This window comes from Parus major, chromosome 2 (assembly GCF_001522545.3).
Source record: "Parus major isolate Abel chromosome 2, Parus_major1.1, whole genome shotgun sequence".
Taxonomy (NCBI): Eukaryota; Metazoa; Chordata; class Aves; order Passeriformes; family Paridae; genus Parus; species Parus major.
In genome coordinates, this window is record NC_031769.1 from 62,670,543 (window position 1) to 62,684,562 (window position 14,020).

Below are 14,020 nucleotides of genomic sequence, written 5' to 3' on the forward strand. Positions count from 1 at the left end.
ACACAAGTTCTGTTAACAACAGCCCTGCATTCTGTAACGTGCAGTGCACAAGTGTTTCAAATAATGGCCACGGGTGCAATCTGAGACACTGCCCGTGTGGAGGATTCCCCCCAGCTGCACAGGCAATTCACACAACCCCAAAGGTGTGGGTGCATTTCCAGGGCCTTCACACAGCAGATTACTTGTCATTTAAAAACAAGTAGCGATGACACCGAAGCTGTTTCAGTCCTGAAAGGGAATCAATAACTCATATTCTGTGAAGAGAGGTGCACTGAATCAGGATTAGAAATGCCAGTCAGTGTTACTGCTTCCAGGCTTGCCAGTGAGTGTTCCTCCAATTACTGTTTGACTGAAGGCTCCAGAAGTTTTTTTTTAATTTAAAGAAGCCTTTCCCTGTTAGTGGGCAGGCCTGGAGCTGCACAGAAGAGAGAGATCAACTTTTACAGAACCATAGAAAGGCTGAAGTTGGCAGGGACCTGTGGAATCCATGTGGTCAGACCCCCCTGCTCAAGCAGGGCCACCTAGAGCCCAGGACCAAGCATGTCCATGTGGCTTCTGACTGTCTCCAGGAGAGGGAGTCTAACATCTCTTGGGGCAACCTGTACTTGGTAATCCTCACAGTAAAAAACTTTGTGTTTCCACATAAACAACAGCAATTTTACTTAACATCCCATTTCATGTGGGATGGATCCCAAATGCTGCTCTACTGTAATGTCCAGCTGCAGTTTCTGTGTAGCTTTTTCAGTTCTGTGTACCAAGAAGGATCAGGAGTGTTTCTTTAATGCAGGGTCATTACTTATTGCTGGGTTATGCAGAAGAAGGGGAGCTCTCAAGAGAGTGCATGGTGGTTTAATGCCATGCTTCCCTCACTGCTGGTGAGAGGCATTTGTGTGTCTCATAATGGATCCATTCACAAACTTAAGCTGTAGATTTACAGAGGAACCAGTTTATGCAGAATATGCCCTGAATTCCTAATAAGCTGGAAGTAGGAATCTGGCTCACTTAGGCTCAGTTAATTTTTGATAATTGCTCAGTTGCTCATACACCCAGAGGAACATAAGGCTTTAGCTCAGAGCCCTGCTTCCCAAGGGAGCAGAACAACAAAATGGGAGCTTCCACTGTCCCCAGCATGCAAGTCAGGGGAAAGTTGAGGCAAGGTACCTCTAAAGTCCCAGCCTGGAGCAGAGTCCACTGTTAGGGAAGCCTGGATCTGTCCCTCCAGACATTGTCACCAGCTTGGGGTAGGTGGCAAGCATTCTTGGACCTCTTGAACTAAACCAGTGCAATAGTTGTGGTGTCCAACTTGGCACTTCTAATGGGAAGTCCAAGTTTGGTCATTTATCTACTATAGCAGTTCCTAACACAGAATGTTTTGATGTTGTACAGAGTTGAGCCTCTCACTGAAATCTTTGGCTAAGTAAAGTAAGGAAGGGGTTATCTTTGCTACTTGTTTTCTGTTAACCTCTATGTCATCCAGCAGGAACATGAGTTACCTGATGTTCATTTTTCCTGAGAAGCTTGGAAATTAGGTATTTTTTCTTTATTTACATAATTTCTCCTTGAGTGGCCGAGTATGTAACTGCCTGCTGCATACTTGCTTGTCCATTTAGAACCCAACAAGTGTTGCGTTGTTTTTGGTTTTCCTTTATGCTTTTTATCCCCCAGAGACAGCACTGAAGCATTCACTTTGGACAGTGAAAGCTCTCCCCCTCAAGTTTCACCCTGCCAAATATCTTCATGGGCTTTGCAAACAAGAAAAATAAGCTTAATTTGATCCAGTTCTCCCCTCAAGCCATATTTTCTCTCCAGAGAGGTTTAGAGCAGTGCCACGTCTGTGCTCTCCCGTGCTGCACACATCATCCAGCTGATGTCCAAATGTGATGGAAACTCCAGATAAGTAAAGTACTGGCAGATGTCAGAGGATGGTGCTTGAAAAGTGATGAGTGGTTTTTTTAAGGAGCCTGACTGCATGGAAAGAAAAGCAGGAGAGCATGGAGACAAAAGCAGCTGAAATATAGTAATCCAAAGGCCCATAAAGTAACAGTGATACAGAGCAGAGTTCTGTGCACAGGAGAACAGCTGTCATTTCCACATGGGACAGCCTCAGCTGAAGATGTCCTTCTGAACACCACAGCTCCCATGACACAAATTTACCTACAAGCCAAGCTTTTGTTCTTTCTGCCGCTCGGGGTGGAATTCTGCAAGCGGCTTTGTACCGTTTGAAGGCACTGCTGGCCCATGTGGGCACCTGAGGGTGCTGTTGCACCGCCTGCACCTTGCCCTGACAGCTGCACTCAGGAGCAGGGGCAGCTGCTTTGTCCCACACAGACCAGCTTGACTGTGTGAGCAGGGCACGGCCACGCTGCTGTTTTTGGGTTTGCTTGTCTGGGAACCTTGAGCCAAGGAGCCAAGGTGAGAAATGGAGATGAGGAAGATGATGGCAAAGCAATCCAGCCCTACACCTGTGCTAAGGGCACTGAGTTCTGAGCAGGCACTGCCAAGCAGCAGAGTGTGTTTGTGCAGGTGTGTCTGTCACATGGAGAATCGATTTTTTTCCAGGCTCCTGTTTCCTGCCTACAGATGGCATTGGATTGCAATTTGATTGCCAGTAATTACATGGATGTCACTGAAGACATACACATCCCTTCACTTAGACTGGTTTTATGAAATGCTTCCATTAAAACATAACCCATCCCTTTTGTAGAGGTCTCAGTGCAAGAAATTGGACTGTGTTCTCACATTCCCTGTACAATGTATTCTCACCAATATTTTTCTTGTTAAAGCACAGACATTACCATATGTAGCCAAGCCACTATATACTGCTGCTATGAAAGCCATAGCTCAAGGTGGGGGAACAAAACCTACAATTTTCTTTATTTATCCACATCTCACAGGATAGCCACAAACTTGTTGGCTGGCAGAATGGAAATACATAGAAAGACACACAAAATAGGATTGTGAGGTAGGTGAAAAGTTGCCCAGATGGAAGCAAACCAAAAAAAGCTCAATACCTAAGTTTTGATCATGTTGTGTTTCTCTACCAGCAAGGGAAAGGAACAGAATTTGGTCAGTTAAAGTAGATGGATTTTTAATTTTTGTGTAATTGGAAGCCTCTGTGTGTCAGAGGAGGGGAGCTGCTCCCAGCTGCCACTTAGAGTGAGGATGCTGGGTGTCACTGGTCTCCTCAGAGTCAGGATGTTTGCACCATCAGTTCCAAACACTGAGCAGCCTCAGCAGAGCTGTCACCCTTGCAGGAGGCCACTGAGCCTGTTTGAAGATATGTACTTATTCTTGTGAAAGCTTTTGCTCCTCTTTTCACTACACAGAGGCTTCCACTAGTCACCCACTGAAGCTACTTGGGGAAGAAAGGTAAAAAAAAATAGGAATATGTGATATGGACGTGCAGGAATAGAGAATGGCTCCTCTGCTGAACTTGCTTGTGCTGCTTGGTGGCTGCACATTGACCCTGGCAGCTGGCCCTGGCAGAGCCCAGCCTGCACCAGCAGCATTGTGGTGACAGATGGGGTTTGGCTGTGGGATTTTTGGATGCCTGTGTGTGTCTAGTGCAGACTGTTGGATTTGCTTTTCACTGGAGTGGTGCTGGTTAGCCCTTCAGCAGCTGAGGTACCACTTGTCCTTCCTTGCTGAGCTGCACCAGCCCAGCCACAGCGCTTGGGCTCATCTGATCTGTCCCACCCCTCTGCTCTGGGAAGTCTCTCTTTCCTCATGAGCCTGGCTGGTATCCTTGACTGCCTCTGTGTGTTACACTGTCAGCCCCTGGGACAGAGGGTGATAAAATACACAGGCACCGGAAAGCTTTTTTTAAATGAATTTTTTTAAGAAACTGCATACATCAGAGACAAACAATAATTTAAATACCATGCAGTTTCAGTATGTACAAAAACTAGGACATAGAGATCCAGTTTAATTTTTTCTAGTTATTTACATCATTTTCATACAGCCATAATCTGTTAAATTACAATACTGGAAGAGCACGATTGACAGCCACCACACTCACTCCTATACAAAGACAAACTATATACATACACTTGGATATCAACTGGAAAATGCAACTGGTGCAGGAGTAACTGGGACACACAGGGACGCAGGAAATGTGCCCGTCACCTCCTCTTTGTTTACAGAAGTTGTTCCAAGCTTGAGCAGACTGAACACCTGGGAAAAATAATTTGTCCCCTTTTTCTTTCCTGATTTTTTTATTAGCCTAGTCATCTCCCATGGCTATTTATACAAAGATATTTTATTTGCAGGCACGTTGGGGAGCTCCCATTCATGTATAACTATGGGTTTCCACCTTGCCCATCTATTTTTATGAGTGCAAGCTTCACTAGGCATGCTGGAAGTGCTCGCCCCTCTCTTGGTTTATAGTGATTGCACTGCACAGGTGGTGCTGTAGAAATAAGGAAGGGTGAGTTGGGTGAGTAGCTGCAATGATGACAGAATGCAGTGGTTATACATGTATTAGGATGAGCTATATTTGTGTAATGGCTTCACTAAATGGTTTCAGTTAACATAAAATAGCTAAAAGTCTATTATGTTCTTTCCTCCACCTCTTCCTTCTCTTCTGGTAACACCCAGTGTGTTCACTAGGAATTACCTAGACACAAAAGCTGGCCTGAGCTCCCTACCCAGCAAACCTGCAGCCTGAAACTTCTTCAGCCTGCAAGTACCCACCCAGTGGGGTGTAGGGTGGGAAAAAGCCACAATGTCCACATTCCCTCCGAACCAGAATGGTGTCACCAGGTCCCTGCAACCCTCTGCTGGTGAAGGTGTGGGTAGGAGGGTGATGCCACTACTGGGCTTCCTCACCATGACTTTTCCCAAACAATCAAAACTTTTTTGTCTAGATGTTTTGCAACTGCTTTGTCAATCCCCACCACCTCCCCAGCCACCCCTTAGTCCCCACTTCATTATTCCACAGGCTGCTGAACAGATGTTGGAATACTTGCACACTTCAAGTATTCAGGATTCGGTATATTATAACAAAAATGCTTCTATTACTTTAGGTTATTATCTTTGGAGATGGATGACTGCAATAGTAATTTTTGTTCTGTTGATTTTTCCATTCTCTAAACCTGGTGTAGTTTCTTTATTACCACTATTAATCTCCTTCCAATCAGAATGAGGATGACTGCTAACACAGTCTTAGCAGGAATGCCATCATTATGTCCTACACATAATCCAGATCAAAGGAGAGAAATCATGACTGTTTGTTGTTTGTTTTTTTTTTTTTTTTCTTTACTGCCAAGAGAATCACAGCTCTTTTGCCATGATAGGGATGGCTTTCACAGATGAGGAAACAATTCTCAAGAAACCAGATTTATTAAAAAAGGGACCAGCAGTTCCCAAGTCTGTGTGCAGCCTCCCAGGGATGCCAGAGGTGGGTGTGCACGCTGAGGATGTGGTGCCATGTTCAGGCCCCGAAAGGCTGTTGTGGAACACCTTGATGAAGGTTAACTTCGCAAACTACCCAGACCCACTGAAGCTAAAAGCAGATGAAGTGTCAGTTTGGTGATACTGCAGTGCCAAACACCTTGTATGGCTTCTTTTTCCTCCCCTTCCCCCTTTTCAGGAATAAGCTCTATTTCCAGCTGGGGAGAAATATGGCAATTCTTCCACTTCTATCCTGCTGTCTGCTCAGTTAGGGGTTAAGTAAACAAAAAAACAACAAAGAAATAAAAAAAAAGGCATGGCTGTGTGGAGCTGCCCTGGGGACAGCACAAATTATGGGGCAAGGCTAAGTTAAACAACTTGCTGAGTGGTCAGCAGGGACCTGCCATGGGCTCCTCTGGATGATGGTGCTGGGAAATATTTGGCCATCACCCAGAATTTGCTGTTATGTGTCTCAGCCAGTGCTCAAGGGTTTATTTTGGGTGCCAGACTGGCAGTGTGGGGACTGCTTGGGGCTGTGTCCATGAGGGACAGTGGCAGTGCTCAGACTCCTCATGCCCCTGGGGACTCCAGCACTAACAATGGACAGATAGCAGCAGCCTGCAACTTCCACCTCCCTCCTCTTAATATTTTTAATAAAAATGAAACAAATCCTCACCTTTCCCTCCCACTAGCCTACCAAGTCCTGTGATTCCTGTCACCACTGCTCCTTAAACGGTGTCCCTTCCATTTCACAGCGATCCTCTAAGCTAGTGATGCCAGGGCATGTGTGAGATCCATGCTGGGAACACAAGGATTTGTTGTCCTTCAGAGCAGCTCTATTGCAGAGCCCTTTGCTAATGCAGTGTCTGTGCAGTCAAAACCATAAAGGCTTCTTTTCCTTGTTTTAAAGCTGTGATGCAGTCTTGTAACTTGTGTGCATGTGTATGTGAATGAATCTATAAAAACGAACTGAGGTTTTTCATGAAGATAACCCCAATAATGTACCTGGCTGGTACATTAAATGCTCTGCCTCTGCTGCACTGAGCTGTTAACATTGCACATTGAAGGCTTTCACTACTGATGAACTTCTATCTAAAGCAAGTGTGAGCTGGTGACACAGGGATCACGGTGTGTTTCCTCAGAAATCATCACCCAGTCTGGGAAGCACCAGAAACCACCTGTTTTTTACTTTCCTTTGGTGTTCCATCCTACAGCAGCCAATCCTAATTTAATAGCCAATAATCCACAGCAATGCAAGGATGGCCATGGATGAGAATGAAAAGCTTTTGCTTATCTCTGATGGAGAGCCAATCTGAGAGGCAATGAGTGCCACCACCAAGCGTAGATGGAGGGCATTACCCTCGCTGCCAGGGTTGTTGGGGCAGGCTGGGTGCTAGAGCCATTCCATGGGCTACATGCAGGTCCTTTGGCCGTACTCCTGCATCCAGAGGAGTGAGGTGAGGCCTGAGAAGAGGCAGGAGTGTTGGCACTACGCTGCCCTGGCCATTAAATGCTCAAGGGTGAGAGGCTGCTCACCCTGCAATCAGTAAATGGCGATGTCAGCACAGAACAGGGGGAGCTGGAGAGGGAGCACAGAAGAGAGGATAGATACATGGAAGACAGTGAGAAAGGAAAAAATCAGTAAAAGAATAACAGAAATAATTATTCTGTAGTAAAAAAACTTTGGCCTCTCTGTTCAAACTGTCAAAGGAAAATTGCTATTGTGGAAGAAAGGGTGTCCTGAAATAATAATCTGGAACTTCTTACAGTAATGTTGCTACAGTGCTTTCAGACACTGTCCCACAACATGGCATAATAGTGTCTTGTAAGAGCTTGAAAGGAATCCCGACAATGTCTGCCCCGGCTTGCTGGCATTATAGTAGTTAAGGACTTAACTCTGGAAGGTGATGGCCTAAGTTCAGAAAAGCACTTAATTGTGTTCAGGTTCAATTAAGCCTGTCAGACATATTCTTGAAAGCAGTGAGGCTGCGTGTGCTTCCTTACTGTAGAGCACACGCTTAAGTTGGCAGGTAAACCAGGCCCAGAGTGACCAGCTCTCTGAGCTCTGCTTGGTCAGTTTGTGTGTTAAACCACTATAATAAAAATAAATTAAAAACAAAATTAGAACAAATAAATTCAGAACACCTCTGAATTGCTGTCCTCATGCCTCAGCCGTGGGTACCAGTGACAAGTCCCACCATCCATAAGAATGCCCCAGACTCCTTTTGTTAGGCCAGGTAACACACTTTGTCATGCTTTGCACAGTGTGAGTTTAGGATCAGTTCTTGAGACACCTGATACAGAGACATTAGATATCCTTCATGGAACCTCCAGCCCCTCCTGTTGCGTGTCCCTCTGCAGAGCTGGAGGGGAATCCCAGCCTTTCCTGCTGCCGGGGGCACACTGGCTCTCACAGAGTCACGAGGTTTGGGTGTAAGACAAACTACAAGTGGAGCAGATGGCATGCAGTGACCATGAAGAGATGGGCTTTTGCTTGCTGGTCCTCAGCATTCTTGTCACTTACTGCTAATGGGCTCACAACCGGGTTTAAAAAATTATGCTTGAAAGAGATGGAAAACAAACAGTTGCTAGAGTTGAAGCAGCCTTCAGTAGGGAGTCCTGTTCTTCAGTGGTGGTACGTTTTTCTGCTTGGAAGCTGAACAATGTCTACTGACTGGCTGTAAACTTCTCCAGGGGAAGAAATGTCTTTCTAGTCAGATGATATTCACAGATGGGCCGGCCCGTGGAGAGTTCCGCTCCTTCACTGTCCTCATGAGGTGCTCTCAACTTGAAAGGAGTGTTTGGGGTAAGTGCTTTAGTGCCATAGGGGCTCATCTTTTGGAGACTTCACCCAGGCCAAGTGATTCCCTGAACACCACCTCAGGGCTCTCTAGGGTTGATGACAGAGGCTTGTCAGGATGAGGGGTGCCTGAAGCCAACAATGGTTGCACCACCAGCTGGGCTTGAACACATATGGCAAATCCACATGCCGGGAAAGTCCTATACATAGATGCCAAGTCTTGGCACGATTTCCCACCAGGGGTATTTTCTGTTACTGAAGCTTGAACCAGCAGGTCTGATGATGCTGTAGTACTCATCACATGTAAATACAATTCTCCTTTTTTTTAGTATTTATTTTTCTACTCTTTTTTTTTTTTTTTTTTTAAAAAGGCAGTTCGGAAGATTTACATTGTACGTAACAGGGAAGTGAATAATACCAGCACTTATGGTTCCTTTTAGTTATGTTTTGAAGATGGCATAGTAGTCAGGTAGAATTGATCTGCTACGGTCTATGAAACCTAAAACCCAAGGGGGGGAAAAAAAAAAGGGAAACAGTAAGATAATAGCCTCACATGTATATTGCACATAAAAAAAAATAGGAGAACTAATTGTTACAGTGACACCATTAGGCAGTTCAATTCCTGCAGCATCAGCCAGGCTGGCAAGAGGAGCCAAAACAGACAGACTCTCACACTTCTTGGCCCTTGCCAGACTCAGAGTTCATAGGCACAAGCTGTTTGCACCAAAATCTAGCAGAGACATTCATACACTTCGGTACATACACACACACAGATGTACATACATACAGATCCTATGGGATCTCTGAGTGGGTGATAGCAGATCAGCTCTCCCTCTTCCAGGCCATACAAGGCCTGACTCTACAAAAATTGTCTGGTTTAGACAAACCTTATGCTATTTTGCCAGGAAGATTTACATACAGTTTAATAACCATGATTATTCTTTAATGCTGGAAGCTAAAGAGACAAATGGAGCTAAAATGGCCACCCTTCCTGCAAGGCACCCTGTGTCAGGCCTGGGTTTGTCAGTACTGCAAATAGATGTTTTTGAAGCTTTGATTTTTCACTCTATTATGAATTAATTAATGTGTCCCACTAGTAAAGTGACACTCACACTCTTTGCTCTTGCCACTGCTTAATGACATGAAGAGCTCATTACCTTGCTAATGACTTTATAATGGTGATTTATCTAAGTTTATTTAAGGGAATTACTCTCTTTTGTTGAAGCATGTTTCCTTCAAGTGCGTATTTCCCAAAGCCACTTGTCAAACCAATAAGTCCTGCTGTTCTTCAGGCAAACCCTTATTCCAGTGCCTGTTGTATGAGCTGTGGCTCTCTGCATGCCTCACCCAGACTTGAGTCCACGCTGCTCAGTGGCTTTCAGATACAAACTTTAAAGGGTCACTGCCCACTCCAACACTGGAAGAGGAGGAAAATACTGTGCAGAAACCTGTGAAAGCCAAGCAGCCAGAGAGACTTCTGGAAAATGAAACCAGTTTCATTGTGGGATGCTAAAGGCATTATGGAATTCAATGGAGCTCTCAATGGAGCTTGACTACTTGTAGCAACACCCCCTTTAAAGCAGCCTTGTCCTTTCTACATTTGTCAGCTTGCCCTGGAAGAGCCAAATGTCCCTCAAACGCTCAGTCACTGGGGTCAACAGATCTAGGCCAATTGTACAGCCTAAGGCTTTCTCCTAGACCTTGTGGCTCAGGAGCAGCTGGCTTATCTCCAGCAGCACTCCATCACTACAAACCCCAGTGCAACCAGCCTAGCACATGCTAGGGTGGAGAGGGAAATCATTTCTGCAAGGTAATATATGCATAATACATGTGGTGAATTTTAATATAATTATTAATTTATACACATAAAAATCCCCTAATACAAAATTAATTTTGCCGTAAGCTTTTCTGTATTTTTCCTAAAAGTACCGCCTGCATTTTTCATGAGCACTGAACTGATGAACACATTAATACAAGGGCAGATCAGTTTTGCACCAGATCTCACTGTCACTTGTCCTCACTACCCAACACTTGTCTTTAAAGTCTACAGTGCTGATTTGCAAAGGACTGACTTCAACCCTAGCCTGTCAGAGAGGAAGGTGCTTGGTTTGGGCTCATGGATAATTCATTCAGCCTCTCCCTTTAAAACTAAAAAGGAGCCCAAGGTGTAAATAATAGTGCCTCTTTACAGTGTGGATCTTGCTATGCCCCACTGTGTCATGCATGGCTAGATGTGGAGGACAAGACTGAGAGACCTGTGGGTGGGATCTGTGTGGTGTGGAACAGCTGCACACACAGCAGGGCTTAGTGTGTGCTCATTCAGACTTTGCTACGTGCTCTGCAAGGGTTCCCTGTCCTCCTCCAGACATCAACTCTTTTTTTAACTTTTGATCTCAGAAGAACAGATATGGAGCATGATGATTAAAAAAAAAATAGAAGTTATACTGCATTAAATGGCACGTGCCTGAATAACTCCACATAATGGGGCAGCATGTGCTCATCTCTGTGAGTTGCTTTTAGAGCCTGTAATTCTAAATGTTGTCTAGACCTCATGGTGTGCTCAGTGCATGTTGGAGAAACAGCTGCTGGCTTTGTTTTTTTTTGAAAACAACAGTATTCATTTATAGTCTTAAAAAATTAATCTCTTAGCTTACCTTGTTAGATGCCTACTTAATTCATGAACTTCCATTTCAGAGCTTTTAAATTCATTAAGCTCTTTTCGAATGGCTGCCTGCAAAGGACAAAGAAACTCATAAATGTATAAATGAGAGAGATCAAAATAAGTTCACTTTGTTCTCAAAACAGTATATTAAAAGTAAAGCAGAGAGATACCATTATCAGAGAGACAAAGACATACATAAAGTCTCTAAAACATGAAAAGGAACAGAGATAAACATGTTCTAAATCACATAAAGGGAAGAGAGAAATGCTTTGGTGGAATGGCTCAATTTGAAAACATATCACAGACCCTGCAGGTACAGAACACAATTCTGGCTTATTATATAAATGTTTACATGTACAAAATCCAAATTAGCACAAGTATAAGAAACAAAAAGAGCACTGCAGTTTGTGAAACACTGTGATCTGTTCCAGAGCTGGACTGTGACTAGACTGGGCCCAGATCCTGACAGACTTGTGTATGAGATGTCTTCTGCCTTTATTGGTCCTGACTTTCCTCGGGTGAAGTTACCTAAAGTGACTGATTGTACTTGGGAAGGAAAGAGGGATACCTGGCTCCCTGCCCTCTACTCTGCCTCGGGCTGTGCCCCTCTGCCCTGCTCCTCCCTTCTGACCCTGCTGTGCTGTTCATTGAAGTGATTAGACAGATTAACCTGGCAGAAAACCTGCCACGGTGTGGTAGCATTCAGCCTCTATGGCTTGTCTGTGAGGGAAAAGAAAACCAAGGGGCACTGGCAGGAAGAGAAATATTGAAGAATAAAAACCAGAGGGGGGTGACTTGGAGGGACTCAGCTGCATGGTAGAGATGGTGCTCAGCAGAAATGTCTCAAGTCCCAAGCTCAGAGTAAAAACCTCTGACAGCTCTGTGATATTTGTTGCTCATGAGTGTTTCACTGTGAGCATTTGGAGGGGACGTGCAAGGTGTCTGCTGTGGCCAAATGCTCCCATGGGTCCGAGGTGTGTGCACTGCCTTTCTGTGTGATGCTGAAAACCTCAGCATCAGAGGTGGAAAGGGGTTGCTCCAATTAATGGTAATCACATCTCTCAGGAATTTTTCTCAGTGAAAAATCTAAAATCAAATTTAAACTAGTATGAGTAGCACAAGCCCAAAACAGGAGTTTTGCAACAGCCACTGCTCCACTCACCAACTACCTTACTTTGACAAACCCTAAGTGATGGATTTTGCAAGTGTTTTTGTACAGAAAAGGCCCTTTCTGCTCCTTATCCACAGCTTTGGTTTCTTATTTCCCTTAGAAGTGCTTGTCAGGCACTGCTTCATCCATCAGGACAGAGTGATGGCTATGCAGCAGCTCCAGGGCTGCCTTCAGCAGACCAATCTGCTACTGAAGTGACTGTGAAGGAGGCCACAGGGGCAGCTGACTCCCACAGGGACTGAGATCTATTCCCCCCTCCATCCCTCATCTGATGGAGAGATGCAAAAATGCTCTTTTCCTTCCCTTAGGAGTCAGACCTGCTAAAGACAAACTCTGACTGAAGGCAGTTCCCTCCACCCAGCACACAGAGCAAGATTTACTGGCAAACAGAAAAGCCCATTGCTAAAATCTGTTTTTGCAATAAATCTAGTCTGTGCTGACCGGTGAAGACAGGTATTGAATCACAACTCTGGAATAAAATAATTCTATCTAGGATGATGCAGTTTTTTTTCAATTTTTCTGGCTATTTTTTCCAACAGTAGACATAGTGTTGAGGAAAAGTAGGTCACCTGAATGGCAGAAATCAGAATACTGCCCACAGGACACAAACAAAAACCAATATATCTGCTTCCTTATGCCATAAAGGGCACTAATATTAGAATGACAAACATCTCTTATTCTGATGATGCTTTGCTGAGAAAAGGCTAATTTGAAGGAATTAACTTTTCTCTGGCTATTGAACTTGCACATGCATTATAAAAGAAAAAGTGACATCAAAGTACTCTGCCTTAATACTAAATTCTTTACCAGGTTAAATTTAATAGTGGTATGTAATGCTTGTTCTTTTCAGACACATAGGATGAGAGATCAAATCTCCATGCCCAGCTGAAGTTTCTCCATGCCTTTCATCCCAGACAGGGATCTCTCAAAGGCTGTAGAACCAGCTGGGATATTTATTCCCTCCATCATCTAACAGTTAAGAGAATAAAGGTAAGTCAGTTGACTAATATCTTGTCAAACATGGTGATGTAAAAACATGGTGATGATAAAAGCTAATTTAACCCAGTATATTATGGTCTATGGATGGTCCTGAGGAAGGTTTTTTTTTGTAGATCAGTTTATGCTACATTACCTTAACCAAAGCTAAACGGAAGAAATCCCTGTATCAAGGAGGAGAACAACATCACAAAACTATACAAGTCCTTTGGTTGAATTATACAAGTAAAACAGGCTGTCTGTTGTGAATAAAACCAAGAGCATCATAGGTGAGTGGTGTGGCTGGGAATTTTGCTAATGCTTTAAACATTGGATGTCCTGCTCTCCATTGCTGAATGAGTGAGTTCCATGGCAAAGAAATAGTCAGGGCTTGAATTCGGATATCTGAAGGTCTTTAAAATTAAAAGGGCATCATAGAGTGACTGTAAGATTCATGACTGAATCACAGAGCCTCATAGTCCTCGCTTCTTACAATGTCCATAAAATCTTTCAAATATTTTTCCTGAGGTCCCATTGAGACCCTCAGTATGTGACTGATACAATTTGCCAGCAATTTAATCCCTCTGCCATCAATGTCAACACACAGAGACACTATTTAGTGGAATTTCCACCAGTGTTCAGAGGGTATTGCCATCAATACCAAACGTGTCTTTTTTTTCATTGGCAGGTCTTGTGTGATTTCAGTTCACTTAAAATACTCTGTGGCAGAAATCCTGGGCAAAAACCCCTGTTGTAACACACTAGAGAGAAGTGACCTGGCTTTGGAGGGATGGAGGTACCTTTGCCAAATTGACCTGCTGGCATTTTTACACTCAAGCCTGTCCTGTCCTGACACAGCCACTCTGGCACATGCTCCTGTCTCACTGCTAAGTCTTGCCAGAGCTCTCAGCTGGCAGCATAATGTGGTAAGACCAAAACCAACAAACAACTAACAGGGCTGTCATCAAGACCTTTCCTTAAGGGGCTTGGGATTCCTTCCCTCTCCTGGTTTCCATGCATA

General features: G+C 44.2%; 1 protein-coding gene across 7 annotated transcripts in view; it reads right to left on the reverse strand.

The window, feature by feature from the left end:
* Nucleotides 1–3,820: 3,820 nt before the first annotated feature.
* Nucleotides 3,821–14,020, reverse strand: part of PHACTR1 (phosphatase and actin regulator 1) — a 297,287-nt gene continuing 287,087 nt past the window's right edge. For all 7 annotated transcript variants that reach the window (XM_015617571.3, XM_015617569.3, XM_015617568.3 and 4 more), the window contains 2 exons: nt 10,846–10,922; nt 3,821–8,690 (listed from right to left, as the gene is read on the reverse strand). In XM_015617571.3, coding sequence (XP_015473057.1) covers nt 8,675–8,690; nt 10,846–10,922 — 93 coding nt within the window. In that variant the 3' untranslated portion in view covers nt 3,821–8,674. The remainder of the gene's footprint in view (nt 8,691–10,845; nt 10,923–14,020) is intronic.